At 40.2% G+C, this 13952-nt stretch overlaps 1 protein-coding gene across 8 annotated transcripts in view; it reads right to left on the bottom strand.

Moving 5' to 3' along the window:
* Positions 1 to 3109: 3109 nt before the first annotated feature.
* Positions 3110 to 13952, bottom strand: part of LOC139140399 (organic solute transporter subunit alpha-like) — a 75881-nt gene continuing 65038 nt past the window's right edge. For 7 of the 8 annotated variants that reach the window (XM_070709618.1, XM_070709621.1, XM_070709616.1 and 4 more), the window contains 7 exons: positions 8394 to 8795; positions 7272 to 7426; positions 6983 to 7056; positions 6544 to 6705; positions 5834 to 5951; positions 5384 to 5636; positions 3110 to 4736 (listed from right to left, as the gene is read on the bottom strand). In XM_070709618.1, the coding sequence (XP_070565719.1) occupies positions 4450 to 4736; positions 5384 to 5636; positions 5834 to 5951; positions 6544 to 6705; positions 6983 to 7056; positions 7272 to 7426; positions 8394 to 8550 (1206 nt within the window). In that variant the 5' untranslated portion in view covers positions 8551 to 8795 and the 3' untranslated portion in view covers positions 3110 to 4449. Of the gene's footprint in view, positions 4737 to 5383; positions 5637 to 5833; positions 5952 to 6543; positions 6706 to 6982; positions 7057 to 7271; positions 7427 to 8393; positions 8796 to 10573; positions 10740 to 13952 lie in introns of those variants that run through there. The other variant, XM_070709619.1, reaches the window with a different exon arrangement.

Here is a 13952-nt window from a genome sequence, read left to right as displayed (position 1 = left end):
GGAAATTTTAATAACAATATTTTGCATCGGAAGTATGAATCAATTTCGATGTCAGATGTCGTAGTCACTTCAGTAGAGAACCCAGAGGCATAAGCAGTCAACTCATGGGTTCATAAATTGCTATATATTGAAATTAAAAGGCTGTTGAAAACCGGACAGAATCACAATTGTTCTTATGAACCTGACCCCCTAGCTCAGAGGGAATGGATTTAAACATGCTTCATCTGTTCTGAGAGGTGAAATTATTCCAAACCATACATTGATGACAAATAGTAAACTCAAGTGTGTGTTTAGGCACCTTTCATAAAAGTTTGTTTGCCATCAATAAATTTTCTTTAAAACCCACCCTCCCACAAGGTAAAAAAAAACAAAGACAGAAATAAAACACAATCTAAACGCTGTTACACTAATTTATTGATGTGTTTCCTGGGCGGAATAAAGGAGAAAGCTATTTTTTTATTTTTAATAACTTAAACACTTTTATTCCCATTTCATAATTATGGAAATGAAAAATGTTATTGAAGGTGCGGTAGCTTTTGATCAGAATAAATGTTTGATAGCTCACCAAAAGATGCTTAGGGATATCATGGTTACTCTACCCCAGTAGAGCAAACCATGGGAATATGTTTACCATTAAAAAGAACAAAAACTGAATGATCTACCTGTCTTTATGTAAGTAGCAAGGGCCTTTAATCATGATTTGTCAAAGAAAGGGAATTAATGAAATATATCTTTATTGTAATAGACTTAAATAAACATTGGTTCATTTCTATGGAAAATAACAATTTAGATGATCGTCAACTCATCAGAGGGGATTGTGAAAAACAGATGCGTGACAAAATTCGTAAATCACACTGGTTTTTGAGAAAAATATTAATGACTTAACCCTGGAAAAACTGGAATAAATACAGTAGTCTGCAAATTTGAATAAAAAGCTATGTTCAATCTTGGAACACAAAATTATAATTTGTTTATTTCCAAAGTCTTACCATCCCTTACCAAGATGATGCATTCCCAGTCTAGAGATGGCTAACTATTCAGACTTGGTTCTAGTCGTGAGCTTTAAAAAAAGAATCATTTGCAACAGTTTCTCTTGTGTCTCTTCTATTTCAAAGGTCAAGTTCTCCTTGCGATAGAATACATTACCTTTGAGTCTGCGCGGTAGTTAGTCAGTTTCTGCCGGATTCACCAGGTGAAACTCACGGCACACCACTCAGGCTTTTCACATGAAAAACACAAATCTATCGTGTTCACCAAACTTTAAACATTCACAAATCACAGACTTGAACCAAGTCTACCAACTATTATGTATGACCATACAAGAACTTTGCTCTGTGTATCTGAAATCATGCAACTGTTTCTGAATTATGTCAAACACCAAACAATCACGTGCTTTCTTTATCAGTACACATGGCGTACTAAAAGTATATGATTTACGTTGTAGACTTAATGAAGTGTGAACCAAGTTATGCTTAAAAAATTTGATGTTATTCTTTATTAGAAAGTGAAAGGGAAGATTGAGTTTATTCCATGTGTTTATATTTCATTAACCTGGCTGCAAATGTCTGTGTGTCAATTATACCGTTGATTTGTAAACTTCCATATTGTAAAACAGTTTACGTATGTTTTCACCATATTAAATCTAGTCGCAAACTTATGCCGTTTATTGAGTTTTCGTCGAGTGCAATGAACATCTACTAGCCATGTGGATGTATGTAAAATCGAAAATAATAATGCCATCTATAAACAAGCACACGTCCTTTGGGTCTTGCTCATCATTGTGCGGCTTAAATATCATAATGCCATGTTTTGTAAACCCAGAGTTTGAAATTGACAAACTCATCTGAGTGTGTAGCATCTTTAAATTAGCTTTCCGGATTTTTGGGGAATCGGTATACATATTTGGCACGTTTAAATAAATTGGAAAATTAGGCCATATTTTTATTTTTGCATAGCGAATAGGAGGGATTCTACACTTTTCCACATACAATGCATTATTGTGTATTTCCCATTTTTGTTGACATTTTTAGCCGATTGTTTTTATGCAAGACTGCAAGAGATTTTAACATGTACCAAGGCCGTGACATATTTTCAGCGGAAAGAAATTTACTGTGGTAAAGACATTCTTGAGAGAACATTAATTCCAGGTAAACTGTGCTGGATTGTTTTCAGTCTGAAGCAATTGATTATGGACAGGACAATCTCGTTTTAACTCCAAAAGGAAATACACCAGCCCACATAGCGAATCGCTTAACATTTTCAATGTTTTTTGTTTCTCTAAATATTCTGAACTATTTTGTCCTCACTTTTTCTTCATTTCGAAGGTTTGCCATGTCAGCTTGGCTTATTAATTAAGTCTCGCCGAGCGGGCGCGACCCACAGGTGCGTGCAGTTGCCATATGTATACTACACGGCAACTCCACTCACCCGTGGAGCGACCAGTGTCACTTGCAAACGCCCTCTAGCTTTGGTAGTGGTCTAGCCAATCCTGACATATACGTCTAGTGTATACCGTACATGTATATACACGAGATTGGCATTAATCGCTACTTTATTTGCATTCTAGTTTAATACTTTTAGAAAAAATATAGTTTTCAATATACTTTTGTACATTCACGAATTTACCCTTAAATTCTATCTGTCCAGGATATACATCCGTATGAACTGATTACTGAAAGGTAAGTCATAAAAGATGCAAAAATGTGCCGTTTACAAATGCCACAGCTCCAGAGCCCTTCTTACTCATATAGTTGGACGGAAACTGTGACAACTCTGAGAAGAGAGTATGAAGGGAATAAGTAACCAAAAAGAAAGAAAATTGGCGGCGATGATTTCAATTGTACGCTTTATGTGTCTTGACGGCAGAAAGTCCATACATACATCGTGTTGCGTGTCAATATGCTTGATAGTACCTGGACATTACAAAACAGTAATTTCTTATGTCAAAGATGATTCAAACATGGTAAATTGTTGTGATGTTTTTGTATTTCTGTCTGAGTTGTGACAGCAATGTGGAATTTTCCATTAAAATTCAGTAACCAACCTTCCGTTTTCAGCGCTCTCCCTTTCAAATGTACACTTTCGTTGAGGAAACACAGACATGCTGGAGTTAACTTTACATAAAATGTGTTTTATTTCTCAAAATATAAAGTTCTTGAGACAAATCAAGGTATGTACAAATATACTTCCTTAAAAAACTTCAAGTGTGAGCTCCAATGAAACATATTGAAGCCGTACACATACATTGTTTGATGCACAGCGCCATCTAGCGCCAGAGTGCAAAACTGACTTAAAAGTAGGAGAAATGGCGCAGCATGGGCCAACAACTTGTCGACAGAAATTGGCGCGAAGAACTATACTTTAAAACCCCCCAAAAAAGGATTTAACAATAAAATTGCGTAAATATCTTTCGGAAAATGATATTTGCAGACTGAAAATTCAACCGTCACCATGATTTAATCGGATCAGTTGGAATTTCATTTTTAGTTTTACACCAAAAGTGTTGTCAAGTCTGGTCCGCTGTCGCATGCAACAATTCCGATGCATCGGCACTCTTGTGCACTTTTGTTACTTGTACAACGGTCTCTAACAAAAAATTACTTTTATATAGCGAATGATACAAATAAATAGACGAAAGACGACGCGGCAAAGTAAATATGTATCAACAAAGTAAACTACCAAGACATAGAGTTTGAAAAAAAGAAGATACACGCGAAGCAAAGGAACAAAAAACCCCCCAAAAAACAAAACAACAAAACATAATGATAACAGCCGTAGTTGTCCGCTTTGTGAGACTTAAAGTGACAAATGTTGTATAATAGCAATGTTGGCGAATATTTTGGTAAGTACACAGTTATTTTCCAATCAATATTTCTCATGTACCCTTTTTCTCCATTTTTACGTGACAAAATAACTGATCTCAAAGAGTAATGCTGACCGGACGGTAAATCATCATAGACATTCCTTTCTTGAGTCAAAAGAACAATCTCGTTCCGAATTCTTCTTCACCTGAATCAATCTGGAATGTTCGAGCTTTTGAGCGAAGTGGGCTTGGCATAGCAAAGTAACATTTGCAAATTCCATGGGTACTGCAGCCAGTTTGTGATAAAGTTCATTGTAAAGTCTTTTATAGGTTGCCTCTGTGACATGTAATGACAAGCGTTCGCAATGCGACTCACTACATACCCAAAATAAACCCTGGAAACGGACTCTCTCCCGCTCAAAAAATCAGCGTTTGAAAAAATAATCTCTCAATATTTAAGTTGAAATTGCAACGAATTCACGATTCCGATGTTTCTCATTTGGCAGTTGATTACTTGTCATCGTGGATTGTTTGTAAATTATTGTTTTCACAAATCAGTTTTAGGCAGGTCATCGTCCGTCCTCGCAACCACATACTGCAGATATCCATTGTCTGGGTAACCGGTCGGGTCGCTATACATGACGCCCTCAGTGTTCTGTGCGTACATGTTGAGAGGTACAGATGGCGGGTACAGTCCCGGGCTGTTCGGGACTGTTACTGTTGTCGTCGATGCCGTCGTACTCGCCCTTGGCCTTCAAGTACGTCTCGACGTCACCGTTCCTCTCAGGGTACGTCGGGGCGAAAGACTTCGGCCTGAAGAAAGACGGCCTGGGCGGGGCCACGTAGTCAAGGTTACCGGTCCTCTTTCGATACGAAATTCTAGCCAGCACAGCAAAGAGGAACATTTCCACGATCAGTGCAAAGTTGTGGATAACTGGAATAGGAAATAATGGAATATGAAAACTTCCGAAAAGCTTAGCATTCAGAATCACGCATATGAATAATAATGGTTCCAATATCATTGCTTATTGGTTCCCGATGATAGCTCACACCTGGTCAGACTTTCGAAAGGTTCATAATTTTCGCGTCCATCAAAGATATTTGGCCATTCGATGCAAGGAGTTTTATTTACATACATAAAATTCCCATCACATTGGCATGCAAGGTGCATCGTAGTCAACAAGGAAAGAACCACTCGAAAGTAAACTAAATGCACTCCAAATGCTCCAAGATTCATTAGGACAACTTCAAAAGAGAGAAAGGGATATATGTACGAAAACTGCTTTTGAAGTTTGCAAGTGCATTAGACAGTGGGCACCTTGTATCTGAGTCTGTTTGACAGGGAAATGTCGAAAGAAAGTGAATATCAGAATCATTCATATTGTCTCGAATGACTTTTACTCTCGCGTGAAAAGACGAGAACGTCAATCAAGATTGAACGATCACTTGCACCGCGCGCGATCGTTGTGAATAATCCAAATATCAGCTACTTATTTGGAGGTTTTGGTTGCTTAGCAACGAATATGTAGGCTGCATCGAATCAAAAATGAAAATCGGAATGAAGAAAAATGTCCTACTCACACTGGCCGTTCATGGCGCGGGACCACGTCATCGAGCACGGTATGGTTCCGCTGTTCATCAAAAACCCGATGATTACCGACTGCAGATTGCTGAATATCAGCGCCAGCTGCACACTGAAGAATTTGGGAACGATCTTGTAGTTCTGGAGGGGTTCTTTGGTGAGTTTGAAAAGAATGACGATGCACTGGAAGGCTGCCAGCGTAGACACTACGCTGGCCACGTTCAAATAAAGGAACGCATCTCTTGGAGAAAACTGAATAAAGAAAGAAACGAAAGACATAAGAAAATGTTCACGTGAAGTTGGAAAACGCGTCCACATCAACTCTTACTGTGGGCATAGGGCGGTCTATAAATTATCTCGCAGACAATGACATGCACAGCGATCAATTTGTCGCGTGATATAAAAACGTGTGTCCCCTCAAATTGGGCAGATAAATTAATAATACCTACCTTTCCTGGGGTGTAAAGTCCGCTTCCGTCTGCCCACATCACGGCAGATATGAACAGCACCATGGGTCTGACAAAAGCAACTTGAAGTACCAGCCGACGTACCCACGTTATGCTTTTTCTGTAGAGACAGAGGATGGGGTGTTATTAGCATATAATGTAATGATGTGATGTTTAGCTTGTACAGGCCAAATATGACCGTTCATCGCGTGTATCTCTTGTGTTTACCAGAAACAATTACCAGAAACCTTTTATGAAGTAATGAAAATACATAAACTGACGCCAAGATTCCAAGCACACCTAAACCCGAACACTGCCCAAGAAGATACAGCAGTTGCCTGAATATCTTTCAAGTTATATGAGAAGAAAAGCAGGCAAATTTGGTGCCGATTCCGTCAACGAAATTGTGTGGGCAAACATCACCGATTGAAAGTGAACTTCCCGTGCCCCAACTGTGTACAAATTAGAACGACAATTACCTTTCACAGAAATATATTGTTTGATTGCGGTACATGGAATACTGCAATTGGCTTTGTGGGCCTATCAGAATGGTGCAATTGACTTTGTGGGCCTATCAGAATGCAGCATTGACGTCGTGGACCTATCAGAAAGCGACTTATTTTGAATGAAATGTCTCTCGAGATTATTGAAAAGAAACAATGGACAACACCGAAATGGCCGATACAGGTCAAAGGTTGCGGCAAACATCTCACCTTGTGACTGGAACTTTTGGCAGACAACAACAACAAAATATGAGAACAGGGGGAGTTCCAATCATCATCTTCTGTCCCTTCAACATGGTGAGCATGGCAAGGCCCCCACCGAAATAATCGAAGATCAGCAACATGAACTGGTAGAGAGTGACTGACAGGTACCTGTAACAGAAAGTCAAAAATAATCTTTGAAGTTTAAGGGTCCAGTAAACTGTGAAGAACAGCTCACTTGAGTGCACCTTTTGAAATTTACTAATTCGTTTTATCAATGGCATATTACCGTCAATAAACTATTGTACTTCACACCATATTACTTTCAATAAAACATGGATTTTTTAATCGGTCTCATACAACAAAGGAGGTAGAGAAAAAATCTAATCGTTCAGTTAATAAAACGCTGTCAAGATTGAACATTTTAAAGAGTTACAGGATAACTTACACAGATGCCGTAAACCCGGTGAGAATGCTCGCCCTGGGCATGAACAGCGCCATCAGCGACGATGTTGCAAATACCTGTACACACAGAGAGATAAATTAATAACAGGATATAATTTATGGTATGTCATCGAATGTCATTAGCAAACATTGGATTATCTCCGATTTAACTTCAAGCGAGGCACTGACTCGAACACTCATCGAATATTTAACTAGGGACACTTCTAAATTGCAATCTATATTTCGGAAATGAAAAAAAATACAAACAAAACAAGCAAACTTTGAATTCTCACCGGATATATTCCCATGATCCACAGGATCCGGGATCGTCTTCTTTTCAGTGGAATTTGAGCATTGAGGAATTTCAGCGAATCAAGGAACAGTCCAATAATGATGGCCGTGAGAATGACAGCAATGCTGATCATCACAAAGTGTTTCGTTTCCCATACTGCGAAACAGAAAATGAAATATTGATTAATTAAAAAAAACAAAACATATTTGAATGTGACGTCTTTCAAAATTACAAGGTCATATTTAATGGCGGCGGGATAATTAAGCTCTCTGCTCAAGAAAACATTACATATTATGACGTCATCTGACCAGCGCCACGTCACGTTTGGGTCAGCATTGATAAAACTTGGCTATACGGAAACGACTCGCTGATGTCACCGTAGGACGAAGGTGTTACTATTTCGTGAAGTTGTGTTTACTTTTGTTCAATCCCAGCGTACTATTAACATTTTCAAAGGGTTTCGTTGTTGTAATTGGTGCAATACCCAATTCATTAAGGTTGCAAGCCCATTGAAAACATGCCTACTTCTCCGTACTTTTTTTAATAAGTCTGCTCACAGATGCACGTCTCACGGTTTTGTTATTAACCACAGTCCCTCCTTTGTGGAGGGATCGTGTATTAACACACCTGGTGTGTGCGGCATCGTATCCATGGTAACAGACGAATGAGCGTTTATGGTTTTGTACCACCACTCCCCATGTTAGTAAACATTGTGCGGTAACCGTCGTGTTGGTGGGTTTCCGCCGATCGACATGTTGGGACAGGTTGAATGACCGGTGTTTAAGGTTACACACCATATTGGTTAGATTTGTCAGAATGACTTGTAAATTGCACGACGATCTCTCCCCCTCACCCCCTCTCTCATTTGCAAAAAGACCAACTTTCCGACAGAAAATGTTGTTTATAAGCACGATTCATAAACTTTTGGGACGAGATAATGTTTGTTTACGAGGTACTACAAAATACAGTCCCTCCACAAAACTGTACAAAATAGCTGGACTCCAGAGAGACGGCTACATATCAACATCGTAGCAAACTAATTAAAAAAACTCGCCATGGAAGAGCGATTCAAAACACAACAACGAAAAATTAACAAATGGAATAATCAAGTTATATCAGTTACCTTTTATGTATAGTGCTGCCGGGAGTATGCCGGGAAAACATTTCATAAGCGGCTGGCCGACTGGAGGTAAAGTCTTATTCCCAATCATTGATATGTTTCCCAAGACCATCATGCCCACAGATGATCCGTTTTGAACTGTCGTGTCGTATTCTGCCATGTTTTGTCTTTAAAATAATTTACACTTTTAGCACCACTGTCAGTAAGGCAGCACAAACTTTGATCCACTCTTCAAACTTTTTTTTTGCTTCGGAGTTTTCTACGATTGATTCTGTGAATAAACGACGGACTTCTGAAGAATTGAAGTTCTTTTCTCGACTTTTCCCTGTACTATGACGGTAGGTAGCAGAAACTTCACACGTGTTGTATGAAATTGGCACTTTTCAGTTTGTCCGACTTCAAGTCCTGAAAATCAGAGAAGAGCAAAATGTAGACCTGAGTGAGAGGGCCATAAGGTGTGTGAAAATACTTTATTTGAATGAATTTCTAGCGATTTCCGTTCATATACCCGGTACGGTGTACGGCCTCCCTCCCAATCTTTTGTTTGGTGTCTCGGACGTCACCGAATAGGTGAGTCATGACGCATTGTATTTGCACAAAAGGCACGCAGGAAGGCGCTGTTCCACTACCACTCAACGGCGACTCGGTTCCTTCACCTCCTAATGGTAGTGGACGGGTATTTTAAAGTCGGTGAAAGGTCGCCGAGAGTCGGGGGACAGTGTATCGGCACAATAGTGCAGGGCCGGGGCACTCAGACACGATGAGTGATTTGTGACAACCCGACCTGATTACCTGCCATGTCGTGTCAGTTGTGGCCTGTGGGAGTGACCCCATCGTGACTCCATTGCAACTTCTTATGGCAAAATTCAGCGTGTGCACTTTTCACCCGAGTTTGCGAAACTTGTTGTATCAGACTTGTATGTGTAAACGTAAAATAGTTACGTAAACACCCGACGACCACGACAAATGGCGCTTTCGATTTGACGAAATCCGGCTGTGTTCACAGCAACCTGTTGACAGTCAATGTCGACCGGTTGCCTTTATACACCTCGTATACGGGAACAGGCAAGCGGTACCAGACAGCATTTCCAAACCACTGTGGCGGGCCTGCCAGTTCATATATACACGGTGGTTCTTGAGCAGTACGTCTCGTATCTCTCAACCTGTAGTGACACCGTTTCTCCTTGCAAAGTCAGAAAGTCACGATGCACTTACAGCGAAAGCTATCTACATTTAGCTGTTGACTTTTGTCAAGTAAGCACGTGATACAAATTGCCCGTGGCAAATAATGGGCACTCAATCACAAAAACACGATAAGTCTTGGGTCAATAAGTGTGTCGATATGAGGAAAGTTAGGATAAGTACGAATAGTATTCGCTTGGAAAGAATAGAGCCCATATTTATCATTGAATAGAAAATCTGTAGAAATCGGCAGCGACCCGAGGCACAGCACGATGTTACTACACGGTGAAGGGCCATCTACCAGCAAACTCGAACACGTTTCGTTAATCAGTACACAGAATTACTACCAGTAGTAAACGCTGTGAGATTTTAACTCAGTTAAAAGTCATCCCATGTCTGACAACAACATTTTTGTTCTGATATTGGAACGTAAGAATGGATAATTCTTGCTAGTGTACAAACGAGATAAACATGTCTCAAACGAAAGGAAACGAAGACAAAACATCAGGCATGGCGGGAAAATATTTTCCTAAGTTGTGAGATATTTTTGTTCTTTTTGATATTTTCATTCGTGATATGCCATTTGGAAATTGTTCAAAAATAACGAAAGACATGCGCTGTACCAGCAAAGCTTACTGAAGTACGTAGATAATATCTGGGAGATCTAGTTTGTGTACGAAAAATTATTCCGGGTTGGGATTAAAATCAATCATATAAAAATTCAGTGACCTATCGTTAAATGGAAATTATACTTTCACAATTGATGATGAGGGGCATAGGATTAAAAAATTAAGCCCGTGGCAGATACCGTTCATGCTCGCATGTGATGTATTTAGAGAGGCAAAACTTTGTGCGACTTTCTTTCAAAACTTTAGGAGCAACAAACGCGCATGCTTAGAAAATTCAACTATAGCGTTTAACTTTTGGTCGTGCGCAGCACGTGTAAAACCACTGCGTTGGATTATCGACAAGACGGAAGAAGAGGGTATACTTCCACTTACTGATCAAATAACCCGTTCCAAGTGACTCGAATAACCAAAAGGCACCCTCTCGCTTACACCAGTCGAGCAATTCGTACTTGAGTGCGCCAGAACGCTGACCGGCATAATGTCGACGACGATCTGTACAGCGAACGAACCGGCGGCTGGCGAAGCAGGCTCTAAACTGGCCACTACCTTGCTCCACTTCTTTAATATGACCAAACATATTTATCGGAATTTTTATTATATACTATATTGGGTCAGCAAACAAGTAAGCCAATTATTTGTACAGCGCTCTGACAACTGACAGCATTGAGGGCGGCAACAGGTTTGTCACCTTTATACCGAGTTAAGCCACATACAGTTGCGACCAGTTCAGCTGTACATATCGGTATAGTGTCCGGCACGTCAAAATCGACACTTCCGCGCATCCGTCCGAATCGTTTGACAGTCACTGATTGGCCAATATCGTTTTGATATTTAATATGCAGATGATGCCCCACAAATGCTTCTTCTGTCCTCTTGAGGTGTTGTAAATCTTTCTCCTATCAGCATCATTACAATGTATGCTAACAATCTGTGATGTGATTACGAGTGAGTACATATGAAAGCTTTCTTCTACTATCATGGTAAAACTCATTTATCTCCACCTTTTCCAAAGGTATAGCATTTCGATATTCCCCATCCTTTTCGACCTTATGACGGGGAAAGCGATAATATTGGGTAAGATGACAGAAAACTTAAGACGAGGTTGGGTGTACTTGGCCAGGTCTACGGCTGTTCGTTCGTTGCGGCAAATCACTTGTTTTGCAAATTCTCTGTACAGACGGTGGAACCAAGGCGAGCCTACCTTACAAATGACGGGTAAAACACAGCTTTTTGTTCTATCGGTGTTTATATTATTGCGATGACAGCGGACAAACGCGAAATTAGGACACGTACGATATAAATTCGACCATAAATTTAGACACAAAGTGCACTGTTTATTAATTTAATATACCCAATTGAAGGGGTATTCTTGGCCCGTTTCCCAATTGCGGTAATAACCACCTGTTATTTATGATAGCGATTAGACCTCGAGAGTAAGTGCTCGGCACTGTCACTTCGCCGTGTAACACATACTTGTCATATGTGGACTATTAAAATGAAATTCCGATCAAAAAAGCTGACATACAACTAAAACATTCTAGCTTTTGTGCATCCAACCTTGGTTGTATCTTGTAATATAAGAAGTGCTTCGCACCCCAAATTAACAGGTCGTGTGTTTTGTCCGAAATTCGCATTTGCAACCATAGTTGCTTCTACATCACCGTTTAATGATTTAGTAGGGTTCCTTTATCCATCTCGTCATCCCTCCATGGTGTACACAGTCTACTGAAACCACCGCAAATGAACGCTGTCAACAGTGCGACGCCATGAACACGAAACGAAACCGTAGTTTTTAATCCTCAAGTCCGGCGACCTTCCTCTGGAGAAAACTGTCTGCGGCCGTGCGGCAGCCACTCATTCGACAGATCGTGCCGCGTTATCCACCGATTAAATATACTTTCAATGTCAGGGAGACCCTAGAACTCGTTTGCGGTTAGTGATGTCCTTGGACATTCACGTCTACGGCCACTCGATGGGCCACGCTGTCAAAGTTTTGGTCACATCGACCTTTCAGACCTTCGATTGACAACAACTGTAGTAGAAACGCCGCAATGGACACCAATCAAGGAAACAAGTTGCAGGCACGGCTCAGCCGTTTTCTCTGTTTAATTCTCATTAAAGAACGGCACAATTACTTTAAATTGCTTAGTGATTGAGAACACGTTGACGTCGACAATAATGATTAAATCTGTGGTCATATTTGTCAGAGCTCTAGTATATCTCTTTAATAAATTTTCGCACTGGACACAATCGCCTCACCCGACGATTTTCAGAGAGGCAGAATCGGTACCAATACTAGACGGTATTCTTCATGTGAGACTCAAATCATAATCACGAACTTTTTGTACCAAAGTTTGCTTCGTGAGACCACCTACTTTGTTTTTCTCGCAACACATGAGGGTTGGTTGCAAAGGGTCGGTGCTCGGGTCGTTGGTACTTAGGGATCCGTCATATTTACAGCGGGGGAGTCCCCGAAGAATTGCCACCACGCGTGCCAAAACATGCACATACACACGCGCAAGCAAACAAGCACACACATAGACACACACACACAAGTATGTATGTATGTATGTATGTATGTATGTATGTATGTGTATGTATGTATGTATGTATGTATGTATGTTAGTCAAGGGGGCTATTAGACCTGAAAATTGGTGCAAATCAGTCTTGGTACTATTAAGCTTGTTCAAATGTAAAGCTTATATTATAAGCTTATCAGGTCGTCATTGTATCACTCAAAATGATTCAAAATCAGAATACTGGGGCAGCGCAAAACAAAATAAGTGTTTGTAAACACGAAAATATCTCTAACTCGTGTTAGATAAGCAAGCAGCTTTGAAGAATCTCACAAGACTTGGGAAGGATAGTGGTACAGCCAGGAATGTTGAACCGAGTTGAGCTCTGATTGGCGGCAGATAGGATATACTACTACGAATAGTGGCCTAAAATTCAAAACAGCGGTCCCCTTCGAGGCGACCCCATACAGAAGTTTGTAGTGTACCCCAAGTCACTAATTGCGGCTAATTCCCACTGCAGTTTATTTTGGGTGACATTTCGCACACTTTGTTGGACAATGTGCGTCAGTTGTCAATTTTTGCATCATTGTATTATGGAACAAATTAATTTTACAAAACAAAATTCAAGCTACAGGGACCGCATTGCTATGTGTTACGTCTTTCATAAACTAGTAGCTGAGTAGAGAGCAGTGCAGTAGGGAATTAGCTGCAATTAGTGAATTGGGGTACACTACAAACTTCTCTATGGGATCACCTCTAAGGGGACCGCTGTGTTTGAATATTAGGCCACTATTCGTAGTAGTATATCCTATCTGCCGCCAATCAGAGCTCAACCGGACTACAAGCAAGTAGTTATAATATCAAGTGCAGCATTTAATAACTTCTAATCACAGCTCTCAAAGTACGTAAATACAAACCTCAAAATAATCATGCAAAACAAAGGTCATTTTCAGTAAAAGATGTTTCTTGCAGACATATCACCAAACATGCATAGTCAAGTCATGAGTGCGCCCAAAGTGACCCTCAGGATGTGAGAATGCAGGACAAGGGGCTATGTTTCGGGGACATTGTTGCAAGGGCGCGTCCTGGCTGCAACACTTGGAGGCCACTAGAAATATAAGTTGTGTCATTTTGGTGATATCTAGAAGACAAAATCACATTTAAACTTAATTCACTGATCAAGTCACAACTAGAACCCTAATCCCGCAAAGTTCAAAATCGCCATCAGTTCAAAT

This window comes from Ptychodera flava, chromosome 9, assembly GCF_041260155.1.
Source record: "Ptychodera flava strain L36383 chromosome 9, AS_Pfla_20210202, whole genome shotgun sequence".
Taxonomy (NCBI): domain Eukaryota; kingdom Metazoa; phylum Hemichordata; class Enteropneusta; family Ptychoderidae; genus Ptychodera; species Ptychodera flava.
The sequence above is the reverse complement of the archived record's forward strand: the minus strand, read 5'-3'. Positions and strand labels throughout refer to the sequence as shown.